At 50.8% G+C, this 16,476-nt stretch overlaps 1 protein-coding gene and 1 non-coding gene across 16 annotated transcripts in view; one reads left to right on the top strand and one right to left on the bottom strand.

Annotated features, from left to right (window-relative positions):
- Window positions 1–16,476, top strand: part of CUX1 (cut like homeobox 1) — a 470,808-nt gene that overhangs the window by 372,017 nt on the left and 82,315 nt on the right. For 7 of the 15 annotated variants that reach the window (XM_032255076.1, XM_032255073.1, XM_032255072.1 and 4 more), the window contains 5 exons: window positions 7,335–7,393; window positions 11,297–11,345; window positions 12,929–13,025; window positions 14,054–14,725; window positions 16,238–16,303. In XM_032255076.1, coding sequence (XP_032110967.1) covers window positions 7,335–7,393; window positions 11,297–11,345; window positions 12,929–13,025; window positions 14,054–14,725; window positions 16,238–16,303 — 943 coding nt within the window. The remainder of the gene's footprint in view (window positions 1–7,334; window positions 7,394–11,296; window positions 11,346–12,928; window positions 13,026–14,053; window positions 14,726–16,237; window positions 16,304–16,476) is intronic. The other 8 variants (XM_032255078.1, XM_032255077.1, XM_032255082.1 and 5 more) reach the window with 3 other exon arrangements.
- LOC116534676 lies at window positions 11,526–11,663 on the bottom strand. Its single transcript, XR_004261823.1, has one exon. It is a non-coding gene; the product is annotated as a small nucleolar RNA SNORA48 (small nucleolar RNA).

The following is a 16,476-nucleotide window of genomic DNA, read 5'->3' as shown; positions in this document are numbered from 1 at the left end:
TGGTCTTCTGTTGGAACGCTTTAACACAGAGGCAGTATAATTAGCCAGTCAGCTGCACTGTACTTGCTACAGCATAGAAAATAGTGCTACCAATAGGTTCCATTTGAAATGGGTATTTGTAAGAAAGGCTAACTAAAAGAACCCCAATCGCCCAGAAGGAGAAATTAGATTTTTCTAAAGATGCTTTAAAGATCAGTGCTTCCCAGCTAGGCGCGGTGGCTCACGCCTATAATCCCAACACCTTGGGAGGCCGAGGCGGGCGGATCACGAGGTTGGGAGTTTGAGACCAGCCTAGCCAAGATGGTGAAAACCTGTCTCTACTAAAAATATAAAAATTAGCCCAGCTTGCTGGTGTGCACCTGTAGTCTCAGCTACTCAGAAAGCTGAGGCAGGAGAATTGCTTGAACCTGGGAGGCAGAGGTTGCAGTGAGCCGAGATTGTGCCACTGCACTCCAACCTGGGCGACAGAGTGAGACTCTGTCTCAAAAAAAAAAGATCAGTACTTCCCACTGGGTAGGTGGGCACATGCATTAGAGTCACCTAGGGGTCTTTTTTCCCCAACTGCTGACATTTCTCCCCCCTCACCCCACCACCTGAGGTTCTGATGGGTCCCACAGAGACACTATGGGATGATGCTGTGTCCCTCCGGGCACTGACATGGTATAAAAGAGGTGATATAAAACCCTTTATCTCTCCCCACACCCTCTGGCTTTGGGAGTCTCTCTTTTCATCTTGCATTCTCTTTTTTTTTTTTTTTTTTTTTTTTTTTGAGTCGGAGTTTCACTCTTGTTACCCAGGCTGGAGTGCAATGGCGCGATCTCGGCTCACCGCAACCTCCGCCTCCTGGGTTCAGGCAATTCTCCTGCCTCAGCCTCCTGAGTAGCTGGGATTACAGGCATGCGCCACCATGCCCAGCTGATTTTTTGTATTTTTAGTAGAGACGGGGTTTCACCATGTTGACCAGGATGGTCTCGATCTCTTGACCTCGTGATCCACCCGCCTCGGCCTCCCACAGTGCTGGGATTACAGGCATGAGCCACCGCGCCCGGCCTCATCTTGCATTCTCAGATGGGAAGATCACTGGCACCCAGGAGTTCCAGACCAACCTGGCCAATGTAGTGAGATCCCATCTCTCTTTCTCTCTCTCTCTTTTTTTTTTTTTTTTTTTTTTTTTTTTTTTTGGAGACACAGTCTTGCTCTGTCTCCCATCCTGAAGTGCAGTGGAGGGATCTCAGCTCACCACAACCTCCACCTCCTGGGTTCAAGTGATTCTTCTGCCTCAGCCTCCCGAGTAGCTGGGATTACAGGTCCCCACCACCATACCCGTCTAATTTTTATATCTTTTGTAGAGATGGGGTCTCGCTATGTTGCCCAGGCTGATGTTGAACTCCTGGGCTCAAGTGATCCTCCCACCTCAGTCTCCCGAGGTGCCGGGGTTGCAGGCGTGAACCACCATACCCTGCAGTAGACAGACATCGTCTATAGAGTAAACACTTAATTTGCTAATGCCAAAATAGTTGGCATTGTAGATTAAAGTTCGTTATCATTTAAATCTTAGCCAGGCTTTTAAGAACTTCAAATAGATAATTCTTCTGGCACTTCTGGACCCAGCTGGGCAGCATCAGTGAGGTTCCTGGAGCCGTGTGGGCTCCGTGTATCTTTTCCATTGTATTATTACAACAGACGTGTTTGATTGGCATTTGATGATGCTACATCTCACCACTGTCCTTTGAAAACCCATATTCGTTCTGAATCTCACCTTTCTTCAGATGAGGAATGCAGTGCCCGAACAGGCTAAGGTCATCCAAGGTCATAGTCAACGTGGGGCGGGAACAGGTTGGCAGCCAGGTCTCTGACACTTGGCCTTTTCTCACCTCTCTGTGTAAAGCCCACGTATTTTATTTTTATTTTAAAAGACAGGATCTTGCCCCAGGATGGAGTGCAGTGGCGTGATAATAACTTACCGCAGCCTTGACCTCCAGGGCTCAAGTCATCCTCCCAATTAGCTGGGACTACAGGTGTGCACCACCACGCCCAGCTGATTTTTAAATTTTTGTAGACACAGGACCTTTCTGTATTGCCCCTGTTCATCTTGAACTCCTAGGCTCAAGCAATCCTCCTGCCTTGGCCTCCCAAAGTGCTGGGATTCCAGGCGTGAGCCACCACACCTGGCCAGACAAGTGCATTTTTCAGGAAGGTGACCAGTTCCCAGGTTCCCTTTCCACAGCTTTGGACATGCCCTCGACAGCGGGAACCACTCCAGAGCACACGTGCTCTTTCTTTCTGGCCCTGTTGCAGAAAAGCAGGAACGCTGGGAGGTGACAGGCTGAGATCTGGAGACCTTTGCGAACAGAGTCCCTGGAGATACAGAACCAGAGACTCTCTTCAGATCCAATTTAGCCAGATTCAACCCCACCTAGCAGGGATTCAGTAACTGTAGTAACAAGGGCAGTAACAGTACTAACCACCATTTACAGAGCACTTGACCATGTGCCCAGCACTGTACTAAGCTCTAAGTACCCAATACTTTATTTAATCCTCACCAAAGTGCTGTAACATATGAACATGATCCCCATTTTATAGATAAAGAAACTGAGGCTTAGAGAAGTCAAGCCTGGGTTTATGTATTTGTTTTTCAAATACAAATCCTTTCACTGGGGTGCAATGGCACAGTCACGGCTCACTGCAGCCTCCACCTCCCAGACTCAAGTGATCCTCCTGCCTCAGCCTCCTGAGTAGCTGGGACTACAGGCACATGCTAACACGCCCAGCTAATGTTTTGATTTTTTTTGTTTTTGGTAGAGATGGGGTCTTGCTATATTGTCCTGCTTGTCTTGAATTCTTGTGCTCAAGAGAGCTATCACACCCGACCCAAGTTGTTGAGTCTTAACTAGGTTCACCGTGCAAGTACGGGACAGAGTCAGGATCTGTTGGACTCTGGAGCCCAGATTTTGCAGGGAGTCCCTGGCTTATCCTGGCCTCTCTGGAGTCTCCCTTCCTCCCTGCAGGCAGGTGGGGCTGGCCTCCGTTCTGTCAAGATCCACACTGAAGGATCCCTGAGATTTTTTTCTTTCTTTGGGTAGTCAAACACATCTGCAGAAGTTTTGCAGTCACGAAACCAGGTAGCGTATGAAATGCTAGGACTAAGTGCAGGTTCAGCATACCACGCGGCCAGCGGTAGCACAACCTGAGCGGGAGGCGTGCGTCCTCAGCGACGCTGAGAAACTGCCGTGCCTGTCGCCTGTCCCAGGGTCGGAGTCTCTGAAACCAGGCTTTCTAGGAACCCAACAAGGAGTTTCTGATCAAAGAACCGTGCTGAGGACAGTTGGTCTTTTTTCCACACTGGGCATTTCCTGCATCGGAGGCCAATGGGAACCCTGCACCTGCAGGTTCTGAGATGTGGCTCTCACAGCAGGGCCACTGGAACAGAGATTTCCATGGAACCGGGTTACAGGCGCTCCGCCAGCTGGGACGAGCGTCATCAGGCAGCCTCCCCCAGGCTCCATCCAGCTCGTCTGCCCAAGACAGGAAATGTCATCTCAGGTTTACAGAAGAGATCTTGGGGACTTCCTGATTAAACAGCCCCACAGGTAGATGGCAGAACTCTCAGTGGAAGCTGTTTAGCTCTCAGTAAAAACCCCACGTCCAACTAAAATACAGTTGTGCGTCACCTAACAGTGAGGCTGCGTTCTGAGAAATGCGTCATTAGGTGAATGCGTTGTTGTGCAAACATCAGAGTGTGTACTTGCACAAACCTAGACAGTAGATGTATTTTTATTTATGCATATTTTTCATATGGAAAACCAAATGTCCCAGCACCGTTACTGAACAGCCATTTCCCCTGCTGCATCCGCAGTGCCTTTATAAAGGACCGTACATCAGCTTTCTCTGTATGTTCCATTAGAATCTTATGGGACTTAGGCCAGGCACGGTGGCTCAAGCCTGTAATCCCAGCACTTTGGGAGGCCCAGGTGAGTGGATCACCTAATGTCGGGAGTTCAAGACCAGCCTGGCCAGCATTGTGAAACCTCATCTCTACTAAAAATACAAAAATTAGCCGGGCATGGTGGTGGACACCTGTAATCCCAGCTACGTGGGAGGCTGGGGCAGGAGAGTTGCTTGAACCTGAGAGGCAGAGGTTGCAGTGAGCTGGGATTGCACCACTGCACTCCAGCTTAGGTAACAGATCAATACTCCTTCTCAAAAAATAAAAAAAGAGTCCCACTATCGAGTGCCCAGAGTTGCCAACATCTGCACTGGTTCTTTGCTGCGTGCAAACCCTTTAGTAATTGCCGTTATTCCCATTTTACAGATGAGAAGTTTATTAACTTGTTCATAGGCACCCAGCTTGTAAGTGACAGACTCAGGCTCCAGGCTCAGGCCGTCAGCCTTCTTGGTCTGTGCCATGCCAGGCTGTGAGGTCCTCCGCGTGCTCCTCCTCCTCTCTGCCTTATTCCCAGCTGTCTCTTGTTCTCTGGATATGACCATGTTTATGTGTGTTCTGTGTCCAGCCTCGGTGATCGTGACTGTCTGACGTGCATTTTGGATCCCAGAGACACTGAATAATCTCCTGCAAGGGAGCACCAGTACCTGAGTACTTCCTGCTATGTGATGATAGGGAAGAGAATGAAGTAATAACTTCTTGACAAGCACCTTCTGAGAATCTTTTGTAGAAAAATGAGTGCCTTCTACCTCCTGTTTATTAGGACTGAGAAAACCATTATAATATACAAATTTGGCAGGAGGCTTTCAAAAGGAGTTAGGGCAGAGCAATTCATGCAGTGGGAAAGGCACACACGAGAAATCGCCAACAAAGGCAACAGAAAAAGACGAGCCCAATGAAGGCTGGGCAACTGGAAGCCCAGCGCTTTGAGAGGCCAAAGCGGGAGGATCGCTTGAGCCCGGGAGTTTTAGTTAATTAGTTATTAATAATGTGTGCTTGCACAAACCTAGATAGTATATATATTTTTATTTTTGCATATTTTTCATATGGAAAACCAAATGTCCCAACACCATTACTGAACTTCAGTCATTTCCCCTGCTTTCTCTGTATGTTCCATTAGAATCTTAGGGACTTAGGCCAGGCACAGTGGCTCAAGCCTGTAATCCCAGCACTTCGGGAGGCTGAGGAAAGCAGATCACCCAAGGTCAGGAGTTCGAGACCAGCCTGGCCAACATGATGAATCCTCATCTCTAATTATTGAATAATTAATCACTAATTATTAACTAATTAGTGATTAATTTGTAAACAGCAGACAGGTTGGGATTTGGATGGCACCATCTCCTCCCCAAAGTCTAGAATGTTCTCAGTTGACTGTAAACAGTGGTGTTAGCCATGGCCTGTCAAGGAGAACCTGAAAGGGCACCTACAGCTGGGCATGGTGGCTCATGCCTGTAGTTCCAACACTTGGGAAAGCTGAAGTGGAAGAATCACTTGAGCTCAGGAGTCTGAGGCCAGTCTGGGCAACATAGGAAGACCCCATCTCTAAAAAATAAAAATAAAGAGTAGCCAGGCATGGTAATGTGCATCTGTAGTCCCAGCTACTCAAGAGGCTAGGGCAGGAGGATCGCTTGAGCCCAGGAGTTGGAGGCTGCAGTGAGCTATGATCGCACCACTGCACTCCAGCCTGGGTGACAGAGCAACACCCTTTCTCTTAAAAAAAAAAAAAAAAAAAAAGAAGAAGAAGAAGGACAAGAATGACATTTGGGTTCACCTCTAGCTTGGAAACATGCGGAACGGCCAGAGCACCCTCCCAGCACCACCCCTCCATGTTCTTGTTTTATGTGGAGTTGCTTCATTTCCTCCTAGGAGCTACCTTTAGGAAAGATCAAAAGCAAACTAGTCCAAAAACACCTTCAGAGAAGAAAGCACCCCCTATGGACCACCCCATAGCAATGGCTCTGCTAGCAAGAAAGCCCTGCAGAGCTGTGGGCAGAAACGGTCACATCAGTCTGGGTGCGGTGGCTCACACCTGTAATCCCAGCACTTTGGGAGGCTGAGGCCGGCGGATCACCTGAGGCCAGGAGTTCGAGACCATCCTGGCCAACATGGTGAAACCCCGTCTCTACTCAAAATGCAAAAAAAAATTAGCCAGGAGTGGTGCTGTGTGCCTGTAATCCCTGCTACTGGGGAGGCTGAGGCAGGAGAATTGCTTGAACTTGGGAGGCGGAGGTTGCAGTGAGCCAAGCTAAGATCGCGCTACTAATGCACTCCCACCTGGGCGACAGAGTAAGGGTCCATCTCCACAAAAAAAAAAAAAAAACCAGCCACGTCAATCCCCAGTGGGCTCACAGACCTTTCTGGAACCCACTAGAGCATCACCGTACTCTGGAAATGTGCTATCACTCTCCTAGGCCCCTGAGAGGGAGCAGCATCTCTTGGGCAGAGCCCTCCCTGCAGGACCAAGACCAGCTGGCTATCAGGGAAACCACCAAGCACCCAGCCGAATAGGCCCCTAGTCCTAAAACCCAGCATCCTGGGGTTCAGGAGTGCAAAGGCGTTTGCCCTGATGCCTATTTGATGCCGACTCTCAACACAGAAGGGCTGTGTCTCTCGTTAGCGGGGGTCCCCCCAAAGGTGTTGACAACCAGCCAGATGAGTCCCTCAGCCTAACATATTTTGTTTAAAACCACACGCAGCTCTTCAGACCAGGAAAGCCTCTCCTCCTTCTGTTTGCTGTTTCATGGTGCCTCCTACGAAGTGGACCTTTCCTCCTCTGCAAAGATTCTTCCTTCTGTTTTTTTTTTTTTTTTTCTTTCAGGGTGGGGGGTGCTTTTTTTTTTTTGTCTTTTTTTTTAAGAGGCAGGGTCTCCACTCCTCACTCTGTCACCCAGGCTGGAGTGCAGCGACACAATCATAGCTCACTGCAGCCTCCAACTCCTGGGCTCAAGCGATCCTCCCACCTCAGCCTTCCAAGTAGCTGGGACTACAGGCATGTACCAACGTGGCTAATTTTTTTATTTTTTGTGGAGATGGGGCCTCACCATGTTGCCCAGGCTGATTTCAAACTCCTGGGCTCAGGCAGTCCCACTTCAGCCTCCCATAGTGCTGGAATTGCAGGCGTGAGTCACCACACCCAGCCTTCATTCTGTTTGGCTAAGTTATACATTACAACCTTACAGCAACCTTATGTGCACTGCCGTACCTGGGTATGCACTGACACTGGGAAGGCCATGAGCGTGAAGGACAAAAGATGTCCCCAGCACTGTCGACTGCCATTCGCAAGGGCTGGCTTCCCCTGGCAGGCACAGCTGGCCATTCGGTGAATGCCGTCGTGAGGTCCGTCATGCTGTTGTCAGACATGGCCACTGATCAAGTTCTTCTCTGTTTTCAGCAACTGGAAGAAAAACTCAAAGGCCAGGCTGACTATGAAGAGGTGAAGAAAGAGCTGAAGTAAGTACGGAGACCCCTGTGGCCCGTCACGAGCTGGGGCGCGTGAGGGCCATCTGCTCACAATGCCAGGCCGGTGACAGGCAGCCTTGGCCCCCTGCCCTTTGGCCCAGCAGATGCCCGTAAATTCAGCCAGAGCTCCGCCACTCCATGGTGTCCTGGGCTACCCAGTGCTGTGGACATTTGCACTCAGGCCTGTCCCTGAATTCTTTGGACTTTTTCTAAAAGCTGTGCAGTTCAAGTATTCCAGAATGCAGGGAATCGGGGCATAGCGCCTTTACAGAAGAGATCAGATAAGACCTTGTTCTGCAACAATAAATGCCCCACACAGAAGCAGAGCACAGGAGGGAACCGTTCTCGGGTTGAAGGCGGGTGCGTGGCCTCACGCTGCCCTGGCCTCCGGGACTCGGGAACTCCATCTTCCAGTCTCTATTCTCCATCTGTGAGGCTGTAGCTGAAAACTTGTCATCTTTTCAGGGCTAACGATGGCATGCTCAGTTCTCAGGCTTCAAAGTTCCCAACGTGGCCACCAGCCCCCACTGCTGCCTCCTCTCCCTGAGCCCGCTTTGGCACTCTGGAGCTCCCAGGCCCTGGTCCTTACCTGTCCCCTGCATCCGTCATGCTCCAGGCTCCTTGGCCTCCCTAGCCAGCCGGGAGCCTGTGGTCAGACCCTGTGTGCACACAGCTCCCCCTGGACCGGCAGCCATTCCAAGCTCCCCACTGGCATCCTCGCTTCACTCTTAAACACTGCAAACAAAGGTTGCCTAGGGCGTGGTGACCGGCCCCACGGGTCCCCCTGTGCTTCTCCCTGCTGGTGCTCTGCTAGTTTGGGGCTTCCTCGGGGGTTCATCCCTGCCCTCATCACTGTTACCGCAACTTCTAACTGCAGACACCCTAGCCCTCTCTGCCAGGGACGGACTCCCTTCGCTTCGTCCCCACCTGGAACCCCGCCTCTGGTCTTGGGCACCACCTCCTGTCTCTGCAGACTGCCCCCTGTCTGCCCTAGACCTCGGATCCCTGCCTTCCTGCCCGCTTCTGCTGTCCCATCAGCCCCTTCTCGCTGCTGTTTTCCATTTCTCCTCTTAAGATGAGCCCACACCCACTCACCAGGTTTTCTTTGTATTGTTGATTCCATTCCGCTAAGAAAAGCTCCTCGGTTGTCCTCTTGAACCATCTCACTTCCATGGCCAGCCGCCTGCTCTCGCCTGGGACCCTAGCCTTCCTGGCATCTGCTGTCCCCACCATGCTCTCCCATGAGCGGTCTCATCCCCTCTCCAGCTGCAAAACCTCTGCCGGCACCTCCTCGGACGGCCCCTACACCCCTCTCAGTTCCAGCCTCTGTAACTTATTATTAAACATTACCTGGTTAACCTTCTCTACCTGCCAACCCTATCCCGATCTTTCCTTCCTTTCCCTCTTTTTCCCTCTTCCAAAAAAAGGAAAGGAAATTGGGCCTTCTAATTTTGAGTCAGAGAAACCCTGCTGTGAAGGCCTTTCCCAGCCTCACCCTGCCTGAGAGTTAGTATTCCTCTTCCTCCTCCTCCTCTGCCTCCTCCTCCAAGTTCACCTCACTCCCTGGGAGCCAAGGCTTGCGGCTCCAGCCTGCAGCGCATACCTGTCTACTGCCTCCTGTCCATCCCCCGCTGGGCCGCAGGCTGCCCCTACCCCACTACAGGGCTGCCCCTACCCCGCTTGTCACGGCATTCCTGCTGACCCTTTCTTTTGCATCTACACATGACAAGCCCTGCCACCATGTGCACGCCTGGAAGCCCCACTCAGCTAGCTTCTTTGCCCAAATGTGCTCCTAGCTTCCCACTCACTTCCTGGTGAAGCAAGCGCGCTCTTCAGCTCCTGCAGACGTCCCCTTCCCATCATCGTCCCAGTTCCACTTTCCCACCCCCACGCGACAGGCTGTGCTGACCTCAGATCCTCATGCACTGCAGCATAAGACACCGTGTCCCTTCAGGGCCCATTCTGAAATGCTTGTTCATCATGACGCTGAGACGTGGTCTCCAACACAACAAGATCCCTCCTGCTGGGGTTCCCACAAGTTCTGTCTCTTAATGGACCACTTGGAGTCTTGCCTATTACCTGTAATGGCCTGTAAATTTCCTGGAGTACAGACCAGGAGTGGTTCTGATTCTCCACGGTGACAAGCAGATAACAGGTTGCTGGTAAAATGTGTAGAAGAAAAGACATGTGGTCTTTTATTACATAATCCTAAAGAAAATAGGAAACAAAGGACAGGATTCCATCTTATGAAACCCCTTTTGGCCGGGCGCAGTGGCTCACACCTGTAATGCCAGCACTCTGGGAGGCCGAGGCTGGCGGATCACCTAAGGTCAGGAGTTCGAGACCAGCTTGGCCAACATGGTGAAACCCCATCTCTACTAAAAATGGAAAAATTGGTTGAGGTGCAGTGGCTCACGCCTGTAATCCCAGCACTTTGGGAGGCCAAGGTGGGCGTATCATAAGGTCAAGAGATCGAGACCATTCTGGCCAACGTGGTGAAACCCCGTCTCTACTAAAAATATAAAAATTAGCTGGGCATGGTGGTGCATGCCTGTAATCCTAGCTACTTGGGAGGCTGGGGCAGGAAAATCGCTTGAACCTGGGAATTGGAGGTTACAGTGAGCTGAGATCTCACCACTGCACTCCAACCTGGTGATAGAGTGAGACTCCATCTCAAAAAGAAAAAAGCAAAAATTATCCGGGTGTGATGGCACACACCAGGGGGACAGAGGCCAATATCGTGGCTGCAGGGATGCTGCGAAGGTCTGGTTGACTTGGTACCTGCAAGTCGTAAATCTCACGGTGCAGCCAGCCTGGTCTGGGTCTCACTCTTCCATGCTTGGTATTTCGAAGAAACACTTGCAACTCCTTGGAAGCCATGTGGCCCCACTTCCCCTCTTCTCCCTGGTAAACTCAGCAAAAAAGGGACATCCACAGCAAAAGGAATTCAAGACACAGTAATAATCCTGGGGACCGGGACTCATTCAGGCAGCCCAGAGACTTCGGTGATCAGGGCACGGCCCTTTTCAGTGCCAGTGAGAACAAGGCAGGGAGAAGTCACTCTCTCTTGCCACACCTTTATCATTGCGCTCCTTCCCCAACCTGGGGCTGCAGAGGGGATCTGCCTACCTCGCTTCTGAGCCATCCGAGTCTAGGATGTTACTCTTTGCCTTTGTCCCCTGGTCCCCAGCTGGGTGCCAGTTAGGAGTGAGGTGTGGGCAGTGGCCGCCCTGGTGGGTTCCTCTCTCTCTGGCTTCTCCTTACAACTTTTTCCTTCCCTTTAAGTTTTACAAATAGATTCCTCTTGCAACAATGTTATGTCTGTATTAAACTTTAAAATTATACTCTGAACAGACCTGGTGTGATTCCATATGGGATGATTTACATGCTAGGCAAGAAACTTTTGCCAGCCAACTGCTAGTTGAATAGTTATTCTAGAGACATTATCAGATTCTATTACTGCCAGGGAAGTTGTTAAAGTTGACAGTTCCTCAGTTCCTGGAGAGCAGGAAATTGTAATGTTAATGCTTATTAATGTGGCTGTTGTCAAAAGTATAAGTGGAAAATAACCTCTCTGGGCCGGGTGTGGTGGCTCACGCCTGTAATCCCAGTACTTTGGGAGGCCGAGGTGGGCGGATCACTTGAGGTCAGGAGTTGGAGACCAGCCTGGCCAGCATGATGAAACTCTGTCTCTACCAAAAATACAAAAATTAGCTGGGCGTGATGGTACATGCCTGTAATCCCAGTTACTCGGGATGCTGAGGCAGGAGAATCGCTTGAACCTGGGAGGTGGAGGTTGCAGTGAGCCGAGATCATGCCCCTGCATTCCAGCCTGGGGGACAGGGTGAGACTGTCAGAAAAAAATGAAATAACCGCCCTGTCGTGCTCTTGCAGCATTCTGAAGTCCATGGAGTTTGCACCATCCGAGGGCGCTGGGACACAGGTACGCGTCTTATTCAATGGTCAGCACCAGCGGTCCAGCTGCTGGTCACTGCCGGTTCCCCCGGCCTGCCCCACTATCTCACTGTTTGTACAAAGCCTCTCCCTTACAGCCAGTGAGTCATACCTCAGGAACATTTAACCAAGTTACAGCAAATCATCTTTTTTTCTCTCCTTTTTTTTTCCATGTGTCCAAGGCATGAACCAGGCATGGGCACAGATCAAAAGCCAAGCTGGGGATGAACAAGGGATCACTTTGTCCCTGGCTAACAGGAGATGGGCACTGCCAAAAAGCAAATTATCTTTCACTAAAAAGAGGAGAAAAGAGAAAAGCTAGCGTTTTCCAAACTGGTAACCGAAGTGAAATTGTGATTTCACTTGAGCAGGTTCTAAACATAAATAAAAAACAATTTCAGATTGTGTTTAAGAAGTACAGGCTCAGTGGCTCATGCCCGTAATCCCAGCAATTTGGGAGGCCAAGGCAGGAGGATGGCTTTGAGGCCAAGAGTTCCAGACCAGCCTGGGCAATATAGCAAGACCATGTCTCTATAAAAAAGAAGAAAATAGCCAAGTACCATGGCATACGCCTGTGGTGCCAGCTACTTGGGAGGCTGAGGCAGGAAGGTCATTTGAGCCCCATAGTTCAAGGCTATCGTGAGCTATGATTGCACCACTGCATTATCCCAACCTGGGCAACAGAGTGAGTCTCTATTTTTTTTTAATTGCATTAAAAAGCAACCAAAAGTGGATTGGTTTAGGAACTTTAGTTACAAGCTACCTCAGTAGAGAAGGCTCAGGAGCAGAATGACAGGGACCAACAGTCATCTGGTGGCTGATTAAAATTAAATTAAAATCCCAGACCAAGTGCGGGGGCTCACGCCTGTAATCTCCACACTTTGGGAGGCTGATGTTGGTGAATCACTTGAGGTCAGGAGTTCAAGACTAGCCTGGCCAACATGGTAAAACCCCACGTCTACCAAAAATATAAAAAATGAGCTGATCATGCTAGCACACGCCTGTAGTCCTAACTACTCTGGAGGTTGAGGCAGAAGAATCGCTTGAACCCAGGAGGTAGGAGGTTGCAGTGAGCCAAGATCATGCCACTGCACTCCAGCCTGGGTGACAGAGCAAGACTCCATCTCAAAAAAATAAAATAAAATAAAATTGACATCATAAGTGGAATCTGACTCCTGATGCCAGAAGACAGCCAACATCTTTGTGGCTGGCAAAAAGAAAAGTTCCCTTTACAGTTACTTTTGAACAGGGGTTTGTGGCTTGGCAACCAGTCCTATGGCCGAATGAGGCGGTTCAGGTCACTGGAGTTTAGGAACAGATGAGAGAATAATTAATTGTTTAGAACCTATGCAAGTCTAAGAAGGAAAATGAGTTCCACTAGAATCCATTCTTTCTAAAGGGAACTTGTTTTTCACATGTGTTAAACGTCTTATGAGGAAATCAGCTGTCTGTAGCCCACTTGGGAGTCAGATCGAGAGCTGGGTGGGAGCTTGGACAGATGGAGGGAGGTGGGGCCTGGGGCCTGGTGGCCGGCCCCGCAGTGAGCCCTCTCCGCCGCTCTGCCCCGTCTAGGATGCGGCCAAGCCCCTGGAGGTGCTGTTGCTGGAGAAGAACCGATCGCTGCAGTCTGAGAATGCCGCGCTGCGCATCTCCAACAGCGACCTGAGCGGTAGGTTGGCCGGGCCTCGCGCGTGTGCGGTGCTTGGTTCACTTCCAGGGTCGTTCGAGGAAGAGAAAAGTGAATCGTGAGTCTGGGCAGATGCAAGGCCAGAAAAGCGCCAGTTGACGAGAACCTTTGACTAACGCGTGTTGGGTACCCTCCTCCTCACCGCTCCTCCCTTCCCCTCCCCGCCCTGCTTACAGCTGGATGCCGAGTCGGGCCAGCCGCAGAGGTTCTGCGGAGGTCAGTTAGGGGCAGTGGGGCTGGAGACCCGAGGAGGGACAGCTCCAAGGGCGTCGGCTTTTCTGATCTGTGTCTAGTTGTGCTGCACAGGGGCCAGGGGCACTGTGAACCCAGCCTCGCTCTGGTGGTGTTTCCAGGGACGGCCCCGGCCTGCGTGGTCCAGTAGAGGTTTTTCTTCCTTGGTCAGGTTTCCCCTGGGGACGCGTCCCCCATTCTTAGCCTTTCTTGGCTCATCCCACAAATGGTGGCGTCACTGACTGTGCTTCTGGTCTGGGCAGGTGGTAAAACGCGTACCGGTGTCTCGGGCTCCGATGGTATTGCATTCTCAAAACGGGTGCGCGCCTCCAAATCGAGGGGGCTCAGTACGGTGCATCCGCCTCCGAGCAAGAGGTGCGAGCGGATCCATTGGTCCTAAAATGTCAGTGTTTGCTGCTTCTCCGGCCGGGGCCAGCGGGCCCAGTAAGAGGCCTGTGACCCGTCAACTCTTCCCTGTGTGTGTCACCGGCTCCTTGTCACGCTAGGAGTTTGAATCTATGTCAAGGGGACTCTCCAGGCTGCAACGTACAAGAAAGGCGCAAACATGAATGCATGTTGCTTGTTTTGGGAAGCCTCGTTTGGCTGACTTACAAATTGAATCGGAAAACAAACCAACCCACCTCATTGGCCCTTGTAAAAAACCTGCACTCTTTTTTATGTTTTCCCTTCTGCGGGGGCAAACTTTTGCATTTTGGTCTTGGTTTTTGTTTCCCCCTTTGGAATCCCCCATAATGCATTCTGTTTGCCCTTCCTTGTAGGGTCAGCCAGGAGAAAAGGTAAAGACCAGCCTGAAGGTCGGCGCCCGGGATCTTTGCCGGCCCCCCCTCCTTCTCAGTTGCCCCGCAACCCGGGGGAGCAGGCTTCCAATACTAATGGTACACACCAGTTCTCACCAGCGGGGTTAAGTCAAGACTTTTTCAGCTCATCCCTGGCAAGCCCCAGCCTACCCCTGGCTTCTACAGGAAAATTTGCACTAAACTCTCTTCTCCAGCGACAGCTAATGCAGTCCTTCTACTCCAAGGCTATGCAGGAAGCCGGAAGCACAAGCATGATTTTTTCAACAGGTCCATACAGCACAAACTCCATATCTTCCCAAAGTCCATTACAACAAAGCCCAGATGTCAATGGCATGGCCCCATCCCCCAGCCAGTCAGAAAGTGCTGGGAGCGTCTCCGAGGGCGAGGACATGGACACTGCAGAAATCGCCCGGCAGGTCAAAGAGCAGCTGATTAAGCACAATATCGGACAACGGATTTTCGGACATTACGTCTTGGGACTGTCTCAAGGGTCCGTGAGCGAGATTCTGGCCCGGCCCAAGCCATGGAATAAACTGACTGTTCGCGGCAAGGAGCCATTTCACAAGATGAAACAGTTCCTCTCCGATGAGCAGAACATCCTGGCCCTCCGTAGCATCCAAGGCAGACAAAGAGGTGAGAGACTGGCGTTGGGTGGCGCCAGCGTGTGAGCCCGTCACGGAGTTGCACGCGTGTGTGTGCATGCATGTGTGTGTGTCTGTGTGTGCGTGACGAAACATTTGTGCATCACATCAGGTAAAGCTCTCTCTACTTCTGCCACATCCAGAGCTCAAGGGTGGCCCGGCATGAGTTAAGGCTGTTAGATTTTGGAGATCTCACCTTTGAAACGCACTCAGCACTCCGCACTTAGGAAACCCAGTATTTCCACACCATAGATCGTATCGGAGGGAATTGCGCTACGTGGCGCATAGCGTCTCCGTATGCTTAGTGGCCATGGGTCCAATTGGCCTTCGAGGCTGGTCTCACTTTTGGGGGGAGCCCTTGGGACTCTTCCAGCCCCATAGCAGCAATGTTGACTGGGCTGGATCCTCATGCAGAGCCGGTTCTGTAGGGAGAGCACATCACAGACACCTCCCGTCTTCCCACCAACCAGAAGAGGGCGTGTCCTGTGGTCACTTTCCCTGCATCATTCACGATCCATTAGGTGATTTGTGTAGCCTTATGAGCAAGACAGGCTTGGCTTGAGTAAAATACACAAAAGTTTTATTCAAACACCCTTCCTACCCCACCCTCCGGAAAAAGATAAAATGTCAGTCGCATTTATAATTTCGGAAATCCCAGCCAGGTGCAGTGGCTCACACCTGTAATCCCAGCAGTTTGGGAGGCTGAGATGGGCAGATCTCTTGGGTCCAGGAGTTCAAGACCAGCCTGGGCAACATAGATTTTGTGTTCTTTTGATCTACACAAAAATCAAAAGATGAGCAGGCGTGGTAGCATGTGCCTGTGGTCCCAGCTACTTGAGTGGCTAAGGCGGGAGGATGGCGTGAGCTCAGGTCACGGTGGAGGCTGCAGCGAGCCATGACTGAGCCACTGCATTTCAGCCTGGGCAACAGAATGAGAGCCTGCCTCAAATTTAAAAAAAAAAAAAAAAAAAAAAAAAAAAAAATTTCCTTTCTTATTTAAGACCAGGGGATCAATGTGCCATGTCAACAGAGCTGGAGAGAGGGCATTTCATCAGACGTATTTGAAACACCCTGAAATTTAGACTCAAGCAGAGCAGGGAGAGGTTTTGAACAGCATCAGTTTGCACCGAGAACATGCAGTGTTTTATGAGGATGTTAACCGAAATGGAATGTCTCTGGATGATTAATGTGAGCTTTGTTCTGGGGGCTGGCGGGTGATCCTCCTTCAAGGCAGTCCCCCCATCCCTTGGACCTCCCTGGCCCTGGCGCCGCAGGTCACTCCTGAGGTTTCCCCGATCTCCTTTTGCAGCAGACCTATGGCCTCTGTGGGCTGGTCAGCCAGGGAAGGGCCTCTCAGAAGATTCTAGAAACTCCCGAGTTGCACAGGCAGCCCTGAGCCCTTTCTTTAGTGACAGGCGGCTCAGATTTCATGTCACACAGCCCATATCGTCAACACCACCATTCCCCTGATTGTTTTGTTCTTACCACACTTGTTTTTCAACAGAGAATCCAGGCCAGAGCCTGAACAGACTATTTCAGGAAGTACCGAAACGAAGAAATGGGTCTGAAGGTATGTCGCAGGCAGGTGTTTTCTTTGCAGTCAGTAACCTAGGGAAGCAGCATGTCCTTAGCTGTGTATTTGGGTTAAAACTATGCCATGTGATTCTGGCCTGGAACCTGATGGAAAAACAGCTAGTAAGTATAAAACAAGGCACGGGTTCAACCACACCCAGCCCCTTCCTC

This window comes from Sapajus apella, unplaced genomic scaffold, assembly GCF_009761245.1.
Source record: "Sapajus apella isolate SASKATOON/1434 unplaced genomic scaffold, GSC_monkey_1.0 scaffold88, whole genome shotgun sequence".
Lineage (NCBI taxonomy): Eukaryota > Metazoa > Chordata > Mammalia > Primates > Cebidae > Sapajus > Sapajus apella.
The sequence above is the reverse complement of the archived record's forward strand: the minus strand, read 5'-3'. Positions and strand labels throughout refer to the sequence as shown.